At 36.8% G+C, this 17,842-nt stretch overlaps 3 protein-coding genes across 4 annotated transcripts; 1 reads left to right on the top strand and 2 right to left on the bottom strand.

The window, feature by feature from the left end:
• Positions 1 to 840: 840 nt before the first annotated feature.
• On the bottom strand, positions 841 to 5,235 carry LOC113114233 (eukaryotic translation initiation factor 4E type 2-like). The gene is made up of 8 exons (XM_026281080.1): positions 5,097 to 5,235; positions 3,886 to 3,997; positions 3,574 to 3,708; positions 3,334 to 3,438; positions 3,100 to 3,252; positions 2,710 to 2,846; positions 1,933 to 2,005; positions 841 to 1,802 (listed from the first exon to the last, which is right to left on the bottom strand). The coding sequence occupies exons 1-7, from the start codon at positions 5,114 to 5,116 to the stop codon at positions 1,957 to 1,959; spliced, it is 711 nt and encodes a 236-aa protein (XP_026136865.1). The 5' UTR covers positions 5,117 to 5,235; the 3' UTR covers positions 841 to 1,802; positions 1,933 to 1,956.
• Positions 5,236 to 6,032: 797 nt separating this feature from the next.
• On the bottom strand, positions 6,033 to 14,180 carry LOC113114211 (calpain-10-like). Of its 2 annotated transcripts, none has more exons than XM_026281051.1 (13): positions 13,925 to 14,180; positions 13,473 to 13,627; positions 13,006 to 13,137; positions 12,244 to 12,440; positions 11,927 to 12,156; positions 11,278 to 11,419; positions 10,489 to 10,655; positions 9,878 to 10,110; positions 9,600 to 9,799; positions 8,754 to 8,997; positions 8,398 to 8,588; positions 7,434 to 7,479; positions 6,033 to 7,247 (listed from the first exon to the last, which is right to left on the bottom strand). In XM_026281051.1, the coding sequence occupies exons 2-13, from the start codon at positions 13,602 to 13,604 to the stop codon at positions 7,218 to 7,220; spliced, it is 1,944 nt and encodes a 647-aa protein (XP_026136836.1). In that variant the 5' UTR covers positions 13,605 to 13,627; positions 13,925 to 14,180; the 3' UTR covers positions 6,033 to 7,217. The 2 variants fall into 2 exon arrangements, with proteins under 2 accessions (XP_026136836.1, XP_026136842.1); XM_026281057.1 differs by lacking the exon at positions 13,925 to 14,180 and adding an exon at positions 13,841 to 13,917.
• A 614-nt stretch (positions 14,181 to 14,794) lies between these two features.
• Positions 14,795 to 17,513, top strand: LOC113114209 (uncharacterized). The gene is made up of 2 exons (XM_026281037.1): positions 14,795 to 14,897; positions 15,493 to 17,513. Exon 2 carries the CDS (start codon positions 15,501 to 15,503, stop codon positions 17,298 to 17,300), a length of 1,800 nt encoding a protein of 599 aa, XP_026136822.1. The 5' UTR covers positions 14,795 to 14,897; positions 15,493 to 15,500; the 3' UTR covers positions 17,301 to 17,513.
• Positions 17,514 to 17,842: the final 329 nt, after the last annotated feature.

The raw sequence follows: 17,842 nt of genomic DNA, 5'->3' as shown, positions 1-17,842 counted from the left end.
TAGTCTTTAAGTAGTCTTCTAGAGTTTCATCTTACTTTTTGGCCTTTGAATAAAATGTAGGTGTTTTTTCCTTTCAAATCTAAGTTCCTAAATATGAGCTTTCATATGAGCCATAAATGTAAGGGTTACAGGGTTAAATGTTCAATGCACGCTTTTGTAATAAAAAATATATAATATTACAATATGTCACAAACCTGTATTATTTTCGCATTTAATAAAGATTCTTGAAATGTTGTTTGTGGGTTAGTTTATAATTGTTTATATGCCCGCCATAGTATCACAACTATTTTCACGGCCAGAAACAGGTTAAATTATGAATAAAGAATAAAAAAACTAAATGAAATGATAGATTTTTTATGGCCTATTCAGCTTTTCATAGTTTGATTAAGGCCCTGTTTCTTAAAGGAAATTTACTAATTGAATATTTTCCACAGTTAAGTAAACTGAAATATTTTACCACTAAATTCTTCATACAGTGGACTACCAGTAAAACTGAAAAAAAAAAGAAGAAAAAATTTGTTCTGACAGTTTAACTCTCTTGAGTGTGAAGTGTTAAGGTGTCTGAATACATTTTGGTTTGACTGTATACACATAAATATGAGTGTAATGTACAACTCATTTATTGCTATTTGTATATATCAGTGTTTTATACTTCATAATGGTATTAGGAGGCAGGTTGAGAACTCTGGTGTAAGGTGTTTTTATAATTAATGAGGACTTCATTCCCATTCAGAACCAAAAATTTCAGGTCAGAATCATACGTAGATGTGAAGTCCAACTCATGCTCTTCAAATCATACTAGATGGAAATACTTCCAACAAATCAGAGCCACACCACAGCTGAAAATTAGCAGCAGATGCATAATCAACATTTATTGCTATGATCAATCATAATTAAAAACCTTTCCTTTCCACTTATTTTTATGTACCTCAAAAACAACTGTCCAGCACTGAAATTCAAGGGAGGTTTTGATACGCAGCCTCCATGAACAGATCAGTGTTTGTTAGTTAGCATGTCTGGATAACATCCGAGTAATTTCTAAAACAGGGCTTGGAGACCCAAGAGTCGCATCTCCAGTGTGGTCTCCTCCAGCGGAGTGCCAGGATGTTGAGCGATCTTGAAAATCAGTGATTTGCCGGAGGCACAGTGAATCAGGCAGCGTGGTACCCATCCCTGATAGGGCACTGTCCTTTGGGTTAACACTCTTTAAGCTCAGGAGAAATAAAAAGTTAGCCATTATAGAGCTCTCCAAATACATTTAGAAATATAATTTTTTTTTTTTTTTTTGTACAACAGTTCTATTTTAAAACAACTCAACACTGTAGCTAAAATACTGCACTATAGTAAAATATCCTCATCATCCTGCAACCTCATTGGTAAATATTGGGACCTAAATGAAACCTGTCTTCCTCTCAGACCATCTTTATGAGCCGGTGTTATTCAGATGATAATTCAGTTAATGTGACTGTACTACACAAGGGCATGTTGTTGTGGCAGTTCCCAGCCATTAGTTCACGTCACAGTGGCTGAACTATGTGGTCCCGCTGTGTCCCTCTGAGAGCTCCACCAAATAATGACTGACTGGAAAACATTCGTTCATATGTTGATGAATTGGTTCCTCCTTCTTCTTCTTCTGTGAGTTTTCAGGTGATGTGGGGTTTGGATGATTGTAAAAACAGATGATCTTCAATAGTAAACATTTGTCATGCTGACACTTTTCATGGCGTCCCGATCGTTTTTCTTTTTAAAACTGGTAAATTCCTCGGAAACTGCCTCTTCGGTGGTAAAATTAACTTGCCAATCTAGATGGGGAGAAAGAGGTAGTACTTTTGCCCAGTTATGAACATGTTGGGAATGAATCTTGCATGTATCTCATAAAGAGAACGGAGCAGCTCCAGTGTGAGTGATTACGTGTCAGTCAAGAGTTTATACCTGTCACACTCTTCAGATGAAAAACTAGCGGCCTCCACTTGCGTTCACTAGACCATGGAAATCCTCCCAAGCTCTGAAAGATCACACACACACAACATTTTATATATATTAATACTGTCAAATATATCAACACTGTGGGTGCAGGACACTTTAGTTCATTTACCGTATTTTCCAGACTATAAGTCGCACTTTTTTTCATAGTTTGGCTGGTCCTGCGACTTATAGTCAGGTGCGACTTATTTATCAAAATTAATTTGACATGAACCAACCGAAATGAACTAAGAGACATGAACCAAGAGAAAACATTACCGTCTACAGCCACGAGTGGGCGCTCTATGCTGCTCTGTGCTTCTGTAGTTTACACTGAACACACAGAGCGCCCTCTCGTGGCTGTAGACGGTAATGTTTTCTCTTGGTTCTAAACAAATGCGACTTATAGTCCAGTGCGACTTATATATGTTTTTTTTCTCATCATGATGTATTTTTGGACTGATGCGACTTATACTCAGGTGCGACTTATAGTCCGAAAAATATGGTCTGTAAGCGAGGATAGCAAAATAAAGTAAACTGTGATATATTATACCCCAAAAAATTCTTCATACATTGGACTAACGATAAAACTGAAAAAAAAAAAAAAAAACAGATCTGATCTGACTTTATCAAGATGAATTTGTTCCGACACAGTTTAACTCTTGAGTGTGAAATGTTGAAGGTGTCTGAATAAATTTAGGTTTGACTATACACATAAATATATGAGTCTACTGTTGTATAACTCACTTGATGCTATCGGTGTGTGTTTTATACTCCATAATGGTATTGGGCGGCAGGTTGAGAACTCTGCGTAAGGTGTCTCTAATGCGAGCAGTGGTGGCCTGATCACTTGCGGTCTTATTCCAGATAGAAATGATATCCTCCTTCAAACAAAAGCACAAATATTTATGACTATACAGAAAAACTATTATTTACAATGTAACAGCTCCACTCATGAACACAGAATGAGTGTAATGCCGTCTATGTTCTAAATTAACAACTGCCGTACTGCTAACTGCAAACTACACTGTATGCTATTTTATACAAATAATATTCAGCAAATATGGTTCTATTTGCATTCTATACAAGATACAAATTTATTTAAATACATGCTTTATTGCATGAATATCACAGTACCTGGAAGCGAACAGACACAACGGCCCCACAGATCTCCTCACCCACCATGAACTGCTCGCCTAGCATGGCCAAGATCAGATTTTCCCAGCAGCGTGACGCCAGGCCTTTACGAAGCCGAATGATCCATTTACCTCCACTCTTATTAGCATCATCCTACATAAAACAACCCCAATTCTATTCTCTGTCAAGCATAAAGAAGCATTCATACAGTACATGTGATCTGACACAACTCACCTCCCACATGGGTTTGATTCCCTCCTTAAACAGGTGGAAATCGCTGTGACCAGTCAGATCATCCGGTCGGATCATGTGACTATAAAAACGCCAGAACTGCTCCACCTACAAACACAGGGCAGCTGTTGAGCTGTCAATCATGTGACTAAAACTTCACCCCCCACTGTGCCCTGTGTTTGAATCTTCATTAAGTGAGTCTGAATAAATATGTCGATGTGAGTTTGTGTGTCAGTAGGTTACCGAAGCAAAGCTGCCGATCTGTTTAATGTTCTGTTCGTAGCTCTGTGTGCTAGCTGGCCGTCCTGGTGTGCGACGAGAATACCAGAACGTGTAGTTGTACTGAAGAGGGTGCTCACCAGCCCCTGGGACCACCGCCTGCAAAAGTAAAGCAGCTCATATTTATAAGGAACAATCTATTATAATTTACATATGATTTATTTCTGTCTATCAATTCAAGTGAGCTTTACTGCCATGAATTATACAGTATAACCACAGCATTGACCTATCTATCTATCTATCTATCTATCTATCTATCTATCTATCTATCTATACCTTTCTCTTGGTAGTGTTTGAGTCCTTCTCCTCTTCGTCATTTTTTTCCTTCTCCCCATCTTTCGGTGAGCAGTTGTCCTGGTCGTGATCTCCACTGTCATCATCTTTCAGGCTTAAAGAGAGAGAAAATGGTTCATTCCACTCACAATATATTATTTTTCAGTAACTGTATAATTGCAGTGGCTCCAACAAAAAAATAAAGCAACTATAAAACCATTTTTGTGATTGTGTGATCATTCATATAAGAAATAAGTATCTTCTGCTCACTAAGACTGCAGGTACTTGACCAAAAATACAGTAAACAACTGTATACATTTATACAATTTTACAAAGTTTTCTATTTGAATAGATTTTAAAATCTAATTAATTCCTGTGATGGCAAAGCTGAATTTTCATTTTTATTGTTAAAAACTGAAAACTGAGTAATGGTTGCTAAAAATTCAGATATGCCAACATATATTAAACATATTAAATTAAGTCATGCAATTGACTTTAGAAAGAACACTTTTTTTCAGTACCACGTTATTAATTTTCTGATACCAAAATCATACTTTAGCCACGGCTCTGAGAATTATAAACTCGACTTTATTAGCCAAAGGAAAGGCTCTGTCAGAGTTTGCAGAGACGGACTGCACTACCTTATTTGACCCTGCGATTATAATGGTCAGTGGCTGCGCATGAGAAGTTTGCAAACATTATAAATTACGCTGCTTATGTAACAGATGATTTTATGGTAGTTTCGTTTTCACGTGCCATGTACAGTATAGCGTGTTTCGCTTATGCACAACCCCTCACGTGTTTACAACCAGCCTACACCGCCTCATGCCATTCCAGCTGGCTGCAGAGAAGAGTTTGAGCCGGGGTCGCAGAGCACCTGCCCCCGCTGCTCACACACACGCGTAACCCGGTGATCCGTCCTCGGCCTGGAGGCCCTGAGCATGCAGATCTGCGAATAGAAGTGGGTATTTGCATGCTGCATTCACCGCATGCATTAAAACGCAATCCTTCACAAAATCTTAGAGGAGTCCAATCATGCAACTAAAACATGGTGACCTCCCAGCCCATGCCAAAGCTTCTAGACACACCTCTTTTCCCCCTCGCTCTTTCCTCTCTCTCACGGTCTCTAAGTTAAAGAGACGCTTGAAACGCATACATTTGCATTTACGCACGACTAATCCCTGCTAACGTGCAGCGTCGTTTTGATTACTCACGCGTCAAATTTGTTGTTCATTATTTTCTAGGTGAGTGTCTGTATCCGCTCTCGCGCCGACGGCAGCCCCGTCAATTCCGCAGCAACGGCGGCGCGCGCTAGTGGTGGCGGCGGCCGCGCGCATCGCCAGTGGTGGGTGACGCGCACGCTGTACACTTGGTGAATATTTGTATTTTTTGCAGTATACAAAAATGGGAGAGACTGTAACCTTATCCTAGTCTAATAAACATTTTGTGTTGAATAGCTAACGTATACACACATTCATAGATTATATACAGTTCCTAGAAATAGAAGGAGATTGTTTAATAAAGTCAATTACAACTGAATTCCTAAATAACGAATTAAATTAAATTATTGAGAATTTAATTGGGTAGCCTATATAGTAATGTCAAATTTCACAAGGTTATCATATTTTATAATAATTATTACAGAAGGAATGTTTTTGGATTTATACCTTAAATACTTTGTCACCTTTAGGGTTGAATGAGGATTTAGATATTAAGTCATTTTTATAGTGATTAAAAAAATTGTAGCTTGTATTTGTTACACGAGTAGTATTTGTCACATGATTTCTTGGGTGTGCCTAATTAAGGTGATCACCTGTGTCTATTTAAAGCTGACTTCACTTTACATTGATATTGTGCCTGATGAAGACCTGAGGGTTGAAACATTGCTTGAATAAATTCTTCTGGAGCAGTAATTTTCAGTGTGCAGACTTCACACTTCTTTATTTTTCTATATCATATTTAAACTTTCATTTTACTAAATTCCACTAAATTTATGTAAATGTATTTAAACATACACATACTGTATAAATACACAAACACACACACACATAGATACAAACATAATTATTTATATTTAATTATTTTTGGCTTCTGAAAATAATAGGTAATGATTTAATAAAAGAAATTACAGCACTGATGTCATATTTTATTAAAATATTAACAATTTAATGGGGTCAAGTAAAGTTTGGTAAGCTTAGTCATTGTGGAACAGATTTTTCAATAAAAATAAATATGCATTTTTTTTTTAAAGACATCTTATTTATGAGTGTAAAATAATTCTACACGTTTTAAGGATGTTTTGTATTCAAACAAAGTAAGATTCAAGTTTTAAAATAATTGAATGAATATTGTTGTACATATAACAGACATGCACATGGGGAGAAAAGGGTCACAGCAGTGTAATTGCTTCACATAGAGTCATTGTGTGGCGGCACCAGGCTCTGGATCAGGGTGGACAGTGACGCTACAAGTTCGTCACTAGTGCGGCACTAACAGGCCTGTGGACCCTCATACACAGGCTATTAGCACTCACAGAGAAGCCGACGGGGCAGAGACTGCGTGAGGGGCTCCAACTCTGCGGCACACTTCAGAGAGAGCTGGAGCTTCAGTAGAGCCGCTGACCCTCCCACTTATTCAATCACTGTCTACCCTTCTTTTGGCCAGTAATACCCCCATCTTTATCCTTCTGCACCCTTGTTTTCTCTTTCTCTCCATATTGAAATGTTCTCTCTTTCTGGTGAGAAATTTAAGTCATGATGTTTTATCACGATGTAGTATAAATCTGTGTGAATATAAAAGTGGTAATGCCTGTTTTTGATATTCTAGTAAATTAAATACTTAAAAATGAAAGATGCTTCTTAGTTGATTATTTTCGACTATTTTTGCAACTTGGACAAAAACATTAATAATAAGTCATTCATAATAAATAAGTCTGGCATCAGTAAACATATAGTACAGTATGTAACACTTGATCTGACATGTTTCTTACAGGGCAGTTGTAGGCAGACATTGTGACAAATACCAGCGGAGTCCAAACTCAGTCCCTGCAGAGTTCAGCTTCAACTTGCTTCAACACATCTGCCTGGAAGTTTCTAGCATGCCTAGTAAGACCTTGAGCTAGTTCAGATGTGTTTAATTTGGGTTGGAGCTAAACTCTGCAGGACAGTGGACCTCCAGGACCGGTTTTGGACACCCTTGGTTTATACCATGATTTATCCACCGCTGGTGGGTTTTGGTAGCTGTTTGTGGTAAGTGAATTGAACCGATGGCTCCCATTAGGGGGGATGGGATGGAGGGCAAGACTTTCATCTCAACGTGGGCATGTGATCCACTTCCTATCGTCTCATCACAGAGATACAGGAGACCTGTGAGAGGAGACAAATCTTACATCTTACAGTGAAGAGCAGTGCAAGTAAAACAAAAACAGAACTGTCAATGTTCCACAGAAGAAAGAAAGCTATACAGGTTTGAAGCAACATGAGGTTGAGTGAATCATGACAGAATGTGATTTAAGGTGAACCATTTCTTAAAATGAGGTGAAAGATCATTACCTCCTGAACAGCATGGCCCAGACGCTCTTGACTCTGCACTGCTTTCCTAAAGAGGTCGACAACATTAGTACTTCTTTATATTAGACCCAAAGATGTAAGGCCAATGTCAACTAGCAACATTTTCTTAACAAGAAACTACATTTAACTTGATTTCATTTTATCTAGGGTTTGTTTTTTCACAGTGCATTGACCAGTTAAATTCTAAATAAAGTCTAATTACAGTATGCACATTTTTTTGGAAGAATGTCAAATAGTGGTCGACCGATATACAGTATATATATATATATATATATATATATATATATATATATATATATATATATATATATATATATATATATATATATATACACATATATATAATTTTTATTTATTTTAATTAATATTTAAGAAAATTAATTTGAAAATGAATTTAAAAAATGTGTCAAATAAACATATTTTAGAAGACAACTTCTTGATTCTATAATCCTATTAGAATATATGTCACAAATAAATAAATATTTAAAAAATATATACAAATAAAAAGGGCACTCGGTAATCTGGGAAGTTTGTGAGCACTGGGAATCATATTTTTTAAACAATTGAAACAATATTTAAACAATTAAATGTTTATAAAATATTATTCTATTACTAATAATGTGAAAGCAATATTTATAATGCTTTATTGTATACATTTTAATTCCTTTGTTTAAGAGTTCTATCTGATTATTACACAGACTTCGTATCAGACACAACTGTTAAAGGGCCACAGCAAACAATGAAGAGGGAGAATGTCAGCGCTGTGTGCATCGTCAAAATAAAAGTCCTGCCTCGAACACATCGGCCAAACAGAAAAACTGATGGGCCGATGCCAGTATATTTGATAAATGTCAAATATTGACCACTTATGTGTACATATGTAAGATTTTATTAATGTCTATGAATTTATTATTAGTGTCTGAGTGTGTGTGTGTGGAATGCTTACCGATTTATCCTGCATGTAAAAGTGAGCGTGAAGTGAGCACTGAGTTCCGGCTGGTAGGTGGAGGGAATTATGACGTACTTGCCCGGCTGTAGATGGCAAAGCACACTGACCTCCTGAGAGTGGGCATGAGGTACACAACTAACCACTGGAGACATGGCACCAGGGCTTAAAAGAGAGTCACCATCCGGTACCTGGAAACACACACACACACGTTTAAATATCATGAAGATATACAAAAAGAGATTCACTACTGAATGTTAGCCACCTACACCAACTATAACGAACACTGTTACTAGAACAGTTATGTCTAGAACTGGACACTTTTGGCACAAAAGCAGTTTAGTATCTATTCTGACCTTATAAATATGAAAGCCGATGGCATGGAGGGAATTTTCAGGTCTGTTTTGGCATAATGTGACCTTTACGTTGCTACCTCCAGGGTCATAGGTCACAGTAAAGGGTATACGGGGGTTGAGTCCATGTGTGGTGAAGTTGCGACTTCCTCCTGCAGTAGAACCAACGGACCAACAGCCATGAGAGCTGACGCTTTCCCACTCGCCCTCTGAACAGTGCTGAAGAGGAGGAGGGGATTTCATCACACTGGAGAAAAACACAGATGTTTTCGACCAATGATATGGCTTTATGGTATCATATTCCATATTTAGATGCAGTGTGTATATAAATCAATAATAATTAGTGTCATTATAACATATATACACAGCAGTTCAAACCTTGGAGTTTGGTAAGAATATTTTATACTTTTTTATACTTTATTCAACAAGGATGCATTAAATTGATCATAACAGTTTCCACAAAACTGTTAAGCATCACAACTGTTTTGTTACATTCATAATAATAATAAAATGTTCTTAAGGCTGCAAATCAGCATATTAGAAACATTTCTGTAGGATCATTTGACACTGAAGACTGGAGTGATGATGCCAAAAATTCAGCATTGACACCACGGGAAAAAAAATACATTTTTAAATATGTTCAAATGGAAAACACTTATTTTAAAGAACAATATATTTTAGAATATTAAAGTTTATGCTGTTTTTTTTTTTTTTTTTTTTTTTTTACAACATAAATGCAGCCTTGGTGAGCATTCTTTCAAAAACATAAAAAAATACTTACAAATCCAAATCAAACATTTGAACTGTACAAAAAGTTCAATACAGTTACGTTCGTCTTAGTGCAGTCACCTGAGAGAGGTAGAGCAGGAAGAATGAACTCTTAGAAGGAACCGGCCCTCTGCTCCCTGCAGGAAGGTACTAGGCACCAACAGGTAAAAACCTGGATTCAGGTGAGTGTGCACTACCACTTCCCGATTGTATGCATGCGTGTGCGACACAAGCGGTGGCTTGTTCAGCGTCCGCAACAGGTTAAAGTGTTTCTTCTCCACCTATGACATATTTTACATAACATTACATAATGAAACATTTGCAATCATTCAGAAATGATTATTTAGTGTTCCTCTAACCTTCCACACATGCAGTGCAATGGCCTGGAGGTGAGAGTGCTGCTGAGTGCTGCCCTCTGCTGGTAGCTCTGGATGTCCGTGCTGCAGCAATGACAGCAACACTTCCCCTCTCTCACACACTTTTAACCAGAACTTAGGGTTGATACTAAAAGTGTTATTGTTACGGCAACCGCCCGCAGAGTGGCCTTTGACCCAGCGACCTCCAATTTGGTGGCTGTGGGTTAGATAGCTTCCTACATGAAGGCAAATGACAAATTAATATAAATATCATTTTTGATTAATATTATTATTAAACGTGTAAATTATTCACTAGATATTCAAACTATTTGCAGATATATAATTTATAAGACAGCAAGGAACTATTCATGCAAATGCTCTCAAGAATGCATAAGACCAAAGATTCCCAAACTAGCAAAGTTGGCCGAGGTAGTGATGGCGTTGAAAAAAAAAAATCCTTATTCCTAATTTATATTTTCCTTTTAACATTTTTGCTTTATTTTTTCATTGGAATGTAAAAAACAATGTAAGTGAATTTGAGTGTAAATTAATTATTAAATAAAAATATGATATATTTTTAATTAAGCAACTGTAAAATTTGATATAGACAATACCTGTGTAGATGCTTTGGAGGTGTCCTGTATCACTGAGGGGATAGCCTACTGTGACCTCATCAAATTCCTGCTGGAATTCTGTCTCGTCCATCCAGAATTCCCCCTCTGCCGTGCGGCCCAGTAGAGCCTGAGAACTGGAGAGCTCCAGAGAAGCCCAACCTGATCCACTGTCCAGAGAGACAGACAAAACCAGTCAGACAGAAGCTGCATCACCAACATCTGCGTATGATTGTCACATTTCGCCCCCTAGTGCCAGTAGAACAACTGTCCCTCCCTCCACTTGTTCATCATGGTAAAATTAATGAACAACGATATCCACACTAAATAAATGACCACCTATATATCTGAAAGAAAATCGTAGTAGGTTTTCTAGGGACAATGAATATAAATAACTATTTAATAATTGAATTATGTAATATTAATAATTATGTCTAAAATAATTATAACCACTAATTTGACAGAAATAGTGTTTAAAGAATCACATTTTAGTGGAGCAGTATTGGTATTTCTCACTTTGTTCTTCAATAATATAATAGTTTTAATTAAAATATGTCACATTCGGTCTGATGTTGCATTCAGTCTAACTGCCAAAGATAAAAAGTTCAACATATCCTAAGCTCAAATAGGATTTAAAAGTTACACAGATATGAAAAATTCACAATTAAATTAACAAATCATTTTAAAAACATCTATTTATAATACATATATTGAATATAAGGTACTTAACTCACAAAACAAACCAAAACATTGACAAAGTTTGTGATAATTCAGCACTTTTTCTCTCCATACCTCTCTCTCCAGACCCCGGTCCAACTCCTCCTGCCCCAGGGGTTTCGTATCCTGACCAGCTCCACTTGTTCACCTGTAGTGGTTGTCACATTTGTCCACTCCATCACACTCATGGCATGGAACTGACCAAGCTCTGGGATACCTGCAACAAACCCATTACTACAACTATTAAAGTACTATGATTAAATCCTCCCTATGGTGTTTTGTGAAAGATTTTCAGAAAACCGCACATTTAAGGAGTACATGTGGGTCACTGTAAAATCTGTAAACTATTAACTGTTGTTGCTGCAGTCTAAAATCATTCCCAAATAGTGCTGCTATAGTTAACTAAAAATATTAAAAATCATTGCAATAAAACAAATGTTAACTGAAATAAAGTAAAATACAAATGATAAATAAACTAAATTAGAAATGTTTTTAAAGTAATAATAATGGTCAAAATAATGTAAAGTACTAAAATAAAAATAAACATCCAGATCTATATCCAGATTGATATTTAATATGAATAATTACTGTAGTAGTATATTATTAATACTTAACTGGGCTCAGTTTTAGTGGATGTATTCATGTAATAACTGTGTCACTGTTGGAAAGTTCATTTAATTCAGCTTTAAGAAGAAAAAAGTCAGTGGTTGCTTTCCTCTCTCACCTGTGGGGGCGCTGTGGACACAGCAGCTGATGGCACATCGCTCCTTCAGCTGAAGTGAGAGTTCAGATAGTCTCATCCCGTTAGGTGTGTGTTGAGTCTGGGACTCGTTGGGCTGTTGTTTTTGAGACTCTGCCCCTTTAAGACTCCATCGTACTGCTATGGTTCCGCTCAAGTCCACAACTGCCTCACATACTTGCCCTGCCCACAAACGCTCGTATGAACCATGTAACCTAGCATGAAGAACAATTAACAACTTCTCAATTATTATGTTTTGCTTTTAGTTCACACATTACAGTTATACAAGTTATAGCACTTACTTGGCATAAGCTTTCTCCAAAAGTGCTACCCAGAATGCCCTGGGGCTCTGGCATCGTGAAAAGCAGAGATTGTCATTGATGCAGGGCAGTTGGTCATCCACCCGTACCTCTATCCAGCGCCCATTCTGCCAGAACTGGACACGGAACTCACCGTGGTAAACACGGTCACCCCACAAAGGCTGCTCTGGTGGAAATACCTGATAACAAAAACAAACACACATAAAAATACAACTTGACAACATTCAGTTAAAGTTTTTAAACCACAACTGTGTTACATATTTTTTTGAATAAATCTAATGTGTGAAATATGATCAAAGCTTCTTGGTATGTAACTGGAATATTTAAAATATTTAAATCTATAATAACAGAGTGCAACAGTGATCACTCGCTTTTTCAGTGACCTTGGTTTCGAAAGCATCTTTGCCATTCAATTTTTCCCATTGGGATTTTAAAAACAGTGTTTGTGAAAGAGTTAAAAGCCATGAATCAGGCCATGAATAACTGGCACTTCTCTTGTTTCGACATCTTAGGATACATTGCTTGTTGTATTCCTCATCTGTAAGTCGCTTTGGATAAAAGTGCCTGCCAATTGATAAATGTAAATGTAAATGTAGCTGTAAAGTGAATCACAACATTACAAACTCCTGCTCGAAGCAAAAAAGTATTTGACAATATTTTGCGGATAGTTTCACCCTATTAAACATGTACGTTTTATTTCCAGTTAAAATACAAAATGTCCACAAGAAATCTGGCAGTGTTCACCTTGTTCAGAAGATGCTGGTTCTTGAGTAACATGGAGCAGGCACAAAGCAACCAGCAGTCTCCCAGGATGCCTTGCTTTGGGTGGGCCTCCACAGGGTCATCAGGGAAGAGCTGAGGCTGCTTGCAGATCTCCTGTTATATACAGAAGGAAAAGCACTGTAAATTCTGCCCAACATGTGTTTGAAATCGCATCATCAGTAGGTACTACGTGAGGTTTGAAACTTCACGACCATTAAAAAAAGTATGTTCTTTATAGTATGAATGAAATTCATCATGCTGTCACTGTTATGTTGTCAGGGAGTAGTAGATCATCCAAGTAATGTTTGCTTAGTGTTTAATGAACAATAAGAATTTTTACAAACTACTCTAGCTAACCCACTAAACCCACTCAGTTCTTATAGAAGATCTTCATGTGTACTCATTGGAGTAAATATATTACCTGTGGGAATGACTGAATATTATGGTACCTGTGGGCGGAGCCATGTGACATCACCCAACAATTTGGAGAGGGGCGTGGTGTAGTCACAGAAGAGTGAGGACTCATCAGCAGGAAAGTCCGGATCCACAAACATCCCATGATGCTCACTTTCCGTCTCCATGGCAACCGGAAACCGCTTCACTTCTGATAGACAAAACACTTTTAGTAACAGAGTGATCATCTGAGCATAGTTTACAGTTTTAAAAACATCATACAGTAACACAGAGTAAGACCGTTATCGTATCTTCATTGTCTTGTTTGTTCCAGCATGCATGTGATATTCAATTCAGTAGCCTATATCTAAAGAAAGCATACAGTTTAAAATTTCAGCAATACGGCTTTTAACGGAAAAGTCACCTTCCCAGAAACCGTTTTAGTGTCAACCCTGTTGAGACATCTAACATCAGAGCGAGCATTAATATTCCATTTATCCAGACCTACCATCAGTTCAGCTGGGTTTGCTAGCACTTTAGATATACTGCCGGCGGTTTTGAATGACATGGCCAGATCGAGGCGAAGTAAAGCATCAAGTCAAAGTAAAATCCATCTACCTCGAGGTCGCTGAAACACAATCAGTACGTTAAAAGAAATAAAAACACTGCACCAAGGAAATCCATCCCAAAACCGGAAGGACGCGCGCGCCGCGGACAGCTCTGTCATCCGGGGCGGAGGAGCTGCAGCAAGCGCGCCCTCGAGCGGAACTCCTGAGAACTGCCAGCATTACAGATTTACTGTACAAATCGCATATTTCTGGTAAAGGTCTTTCCTTTCCTTTCCTTTCCTTTCCTTTGATTTAGATTTATTTTTTATCTTCGCTAATAAGACTTAATTTCATGGTTAATAAATGTTTAATAATAGTAAAAAAAAAAAAAAACATTATTGTTGTTAATATGGGAGGCATTACTTACATAATTAGTTACATATTAAATATAATGTTAATTACATTTACTTATATCATATATTAATATAATAGGCAACTGTTTTATTTACCTAAACTTTGTAACATGTGCAGAAAACGACTACAGTGACTTCAACTATAGTCATTTTTTCCCCTGCCGTCTTAAAAATCACAGTGTGATAAATTACTTGAAGAATGACACAAAATACAATTTTATTTTCACAAGTGATAGTTAACTTGATTTTTCTTTGCTTTCTTCACGTATCATGTCTCATACTTTATTTCCAGCATATGCCTACACTGACATGTTGTCCCTAGTAAACAAGTGCACTTAAAAGAAAATTGAATTGTGGCAAAATGTTTTAAAATGACGCTATAACTGAAGGGCAGTCTTACAGGCTCTACTACAGAGACACACCCTATCTGTAAAGTACAGCCCCCTCCATACTGTATAAATAATCATCTGAGAGATGTGACAGATACAGGGGCTCTTCCACTGAGGACCTTCAGTCTGAGGTAAATTTTATAGATTTATTCAAAGTGTTTAAATACATTCAGATTATAAAATAGGATTCTGAATTACATTTACTAAATTGATTGAAATATTAATGTAATATTTATTACAAAATATTAAATCAAACAAAAGTTATTAAACTATTGACTTTATATTACCAATGATAGCAGTGTTACTATGTTCTTGAAATTTCAAATTAAAGTTAAATGTTATGTGTTTAATTCTTTGGAACATAAAATATTTTGTGGATATTACTAAGCAGCCACTCCTAAATTAATTTCCCCAAAAAGTGAGGGTCAGTGGCATTTTCAAACCACTGATTTATTTTTTGATGAGTTTCCTAACTGACGCTCAATAGAAATGCCATAATGTTAAGAACCTTAATTAAAATGTACTACTGTAATGAAGTTCTATACAGTCAATATTTTTAGTGTAAACATTAAAATAGCAGAACATTTTCCTGTTCAGTTTTTTTAAATGATAATATAAAAATCTTAGATTCAATATAAAGCTATGCCATCATTAAATTGCCTGCTTATGATCCAAGTATATTTACAGCTTATGTGTTTAATATTTAGTATTTTGTTTTCGATTAAGATTTTGCCATGGGTGCCATGAGACTCTGCTTCCTGCTCCTCTGCCTCTTCTTGGCTGGTGTCTCTTCTTTGAGAAAACTTAACAATATTCATGACTTGAAGAACATTACATATGCAAAGTCTGCACCACGTCATGGACTTCAGTTATTGTTCTGGTTTGCCCAAAACATTGTGACTGTTGATCAGAACAAGATTCTTATCCTTGATTCAAATTTTGATCTTAATAGAGGTGACTTTGGATTCCATCATTATGGCAATAGAGAGGACATTCTCCCCTCATTGAGCTCTTGGCAGAGTTACTATTCGGTTGGCAATTTAAGATCTCCCGGAGCCAATGCATTGCCAGCCTATGTGCGGAAGTATTACAGAAACACCAATGTGCCAGAAAGAAACATGGACAGGCTCATTATCTCTGTGAAACAAAATAGGCCAAACAAGATACTCAGTGTATTTATTACAGCACATGACCTTAACAAGAATGAATTTAATCCTTCTGACACTTATGAGATTGATCCTGCTCTGCTCTTGCAGATTGGAGACCCGTATAACTGCACTGTGGATGAGAGCAATGTTTCTGGTATTTACACAATACCACGCAATACAGAAGACAGAGAATATGACAGATGCCTTCAGTTTCTGACAGAGACAGGATACAGCAGCAATGACTGTAAACACAGTCCTATCAGCCGCAGAAAGAAACGCTCACCCTATTTGCAATGTAATGCATATGAAGGAATTAAACTAGAGTTAAAAGCAACTACAGAAGGTTTCTCAAAACTTCTTTGGGAGATACCTGCTGAAATTATGAAAAATTCCAAATATGTATACATTGAAATTTGCCAAAACACTCGTTCCAGTGAAACTAATGAAGTTCATACACAGGTCAGGGAACGGCTGGATATTTATGACTCATCTGGGGCTTCAGATACTTCTGTCTCCATGAATGCTGGTCTCCAACCTCGACTGCGACTGTACCCATCACTTTTTGATTTTCAGTTTACTAATCCATACATTTGGTATGGACCAGAGTTTGATGGAGCTAACAGAGTGATTCCCGTCAGAATAAAGGGGTTTGACGCTAGTCTGCAGCTCTACACTGAAGACGGAAAAGCCTGTGCTCGACTCTACATCAAGAAAACCTTTAGCAACTGGAACAAAGTTTTTTCCCATTCATGGGTGGGGTTTTACAAGAGTTCACAAGATAAAAATGATGCCTATTCCACATATCAATATGCTGAGAAGTTTTCAAAGATTGAATACTATATCACACACAATTATGATATTTACCAGTACAGTTCCAGTTTAGCTATTGCTCGTGGAGTTCAAATCCGTTTTCTGCTGGACAAAAAATATGACAAAACTTTAGCACAAACTACGCCCTGGGAGGGGGCTAAAGCATTGACAATATTGCCATCAGACTGTGGAACACAAAGTCAAGCTAAACTCTCATCAAATGTTCCTGAATTCTTTTATGGACCAGAGTATAATGATGTTGGTCTGCAGCTCTACACTGAAGATGGTAAAGCTTGTGCTCGACTTTATATCAAGAAGACCTTCACAGACTGGAAAGATTTATTTTACTACTCATGGGTGGGGTTTTACACTAGCTCACATGAGAAAAATGATGACTATTACACATATTACTATATTGTGAAGTTTGAAAAGATGGAGGAGATTGCTCATGAGAATTATGATATTTATCAGTACAAATCCAAACTGGACATTGTGCCCGGAGTACAGATCCGTTTCCTGAAAGACAAAAGTTCTGATAATGTATTAGTGAAAACTGAGCCATGGAAGAATGGTTAATGAATCCATAGAAGCTTTAAAGTAGGATAATGTTACACTAACAGTAATAATTCCTATTAACTTGACTTGAATGAGTCTTTATTACAAATATACATCAACATCTGTAACAATCTGCTGTCCATGTCCTGATAAGAATGATCAATAACACATTGTTTTAACAATATCATGCACGGTTAATTACAGATCTCTCTAATGCTTATATCTTCATTTGTTTTTAACGAACACTTATTCTAGATAAGATAATTTCTTGTTAGCAATAATCTTAAAATCCAAATTTAATTCTAATGTACAATATGCAATATAGCCTTGCTCTGTTTGTTGTATACATTTTTTTTCCTTCTATTTTAAACAATTTTCTTCCCTATTAAAATGCATCTGATGAAAGTGAGTTGAGTCTGTGTCCTTTTTGACATTCCAATGGACAGAACAAACATACCAAAATTGAATAATGGTGGCAGTTTAAAAAAATAAAAAATATAGTTATGTAAATGCTGTATTTCAAAATTTTGGGAAATGTCACATCTGTTTTTAAAATGATTAAT

The sequence above is a fragment of the Carassius auratus genome, chromosome 2 (genome assembly GCF_003368295.1).
Source record: "Carassius auratus strain Wakin chromosome 2, ASM336829v1, whole genome shotgun sequence".
NCBI classification, from domain to species: Eukaryota; Metazoa; Chordata; class Actinopteri; order Cypriniformes; family Cyprinidae; genus Carassius; species Carassius auratus.
Note: the sequence above shows the minus strand (reverse complement) of the source record. Positions and strands in the feature narration are given on the sequence as shown.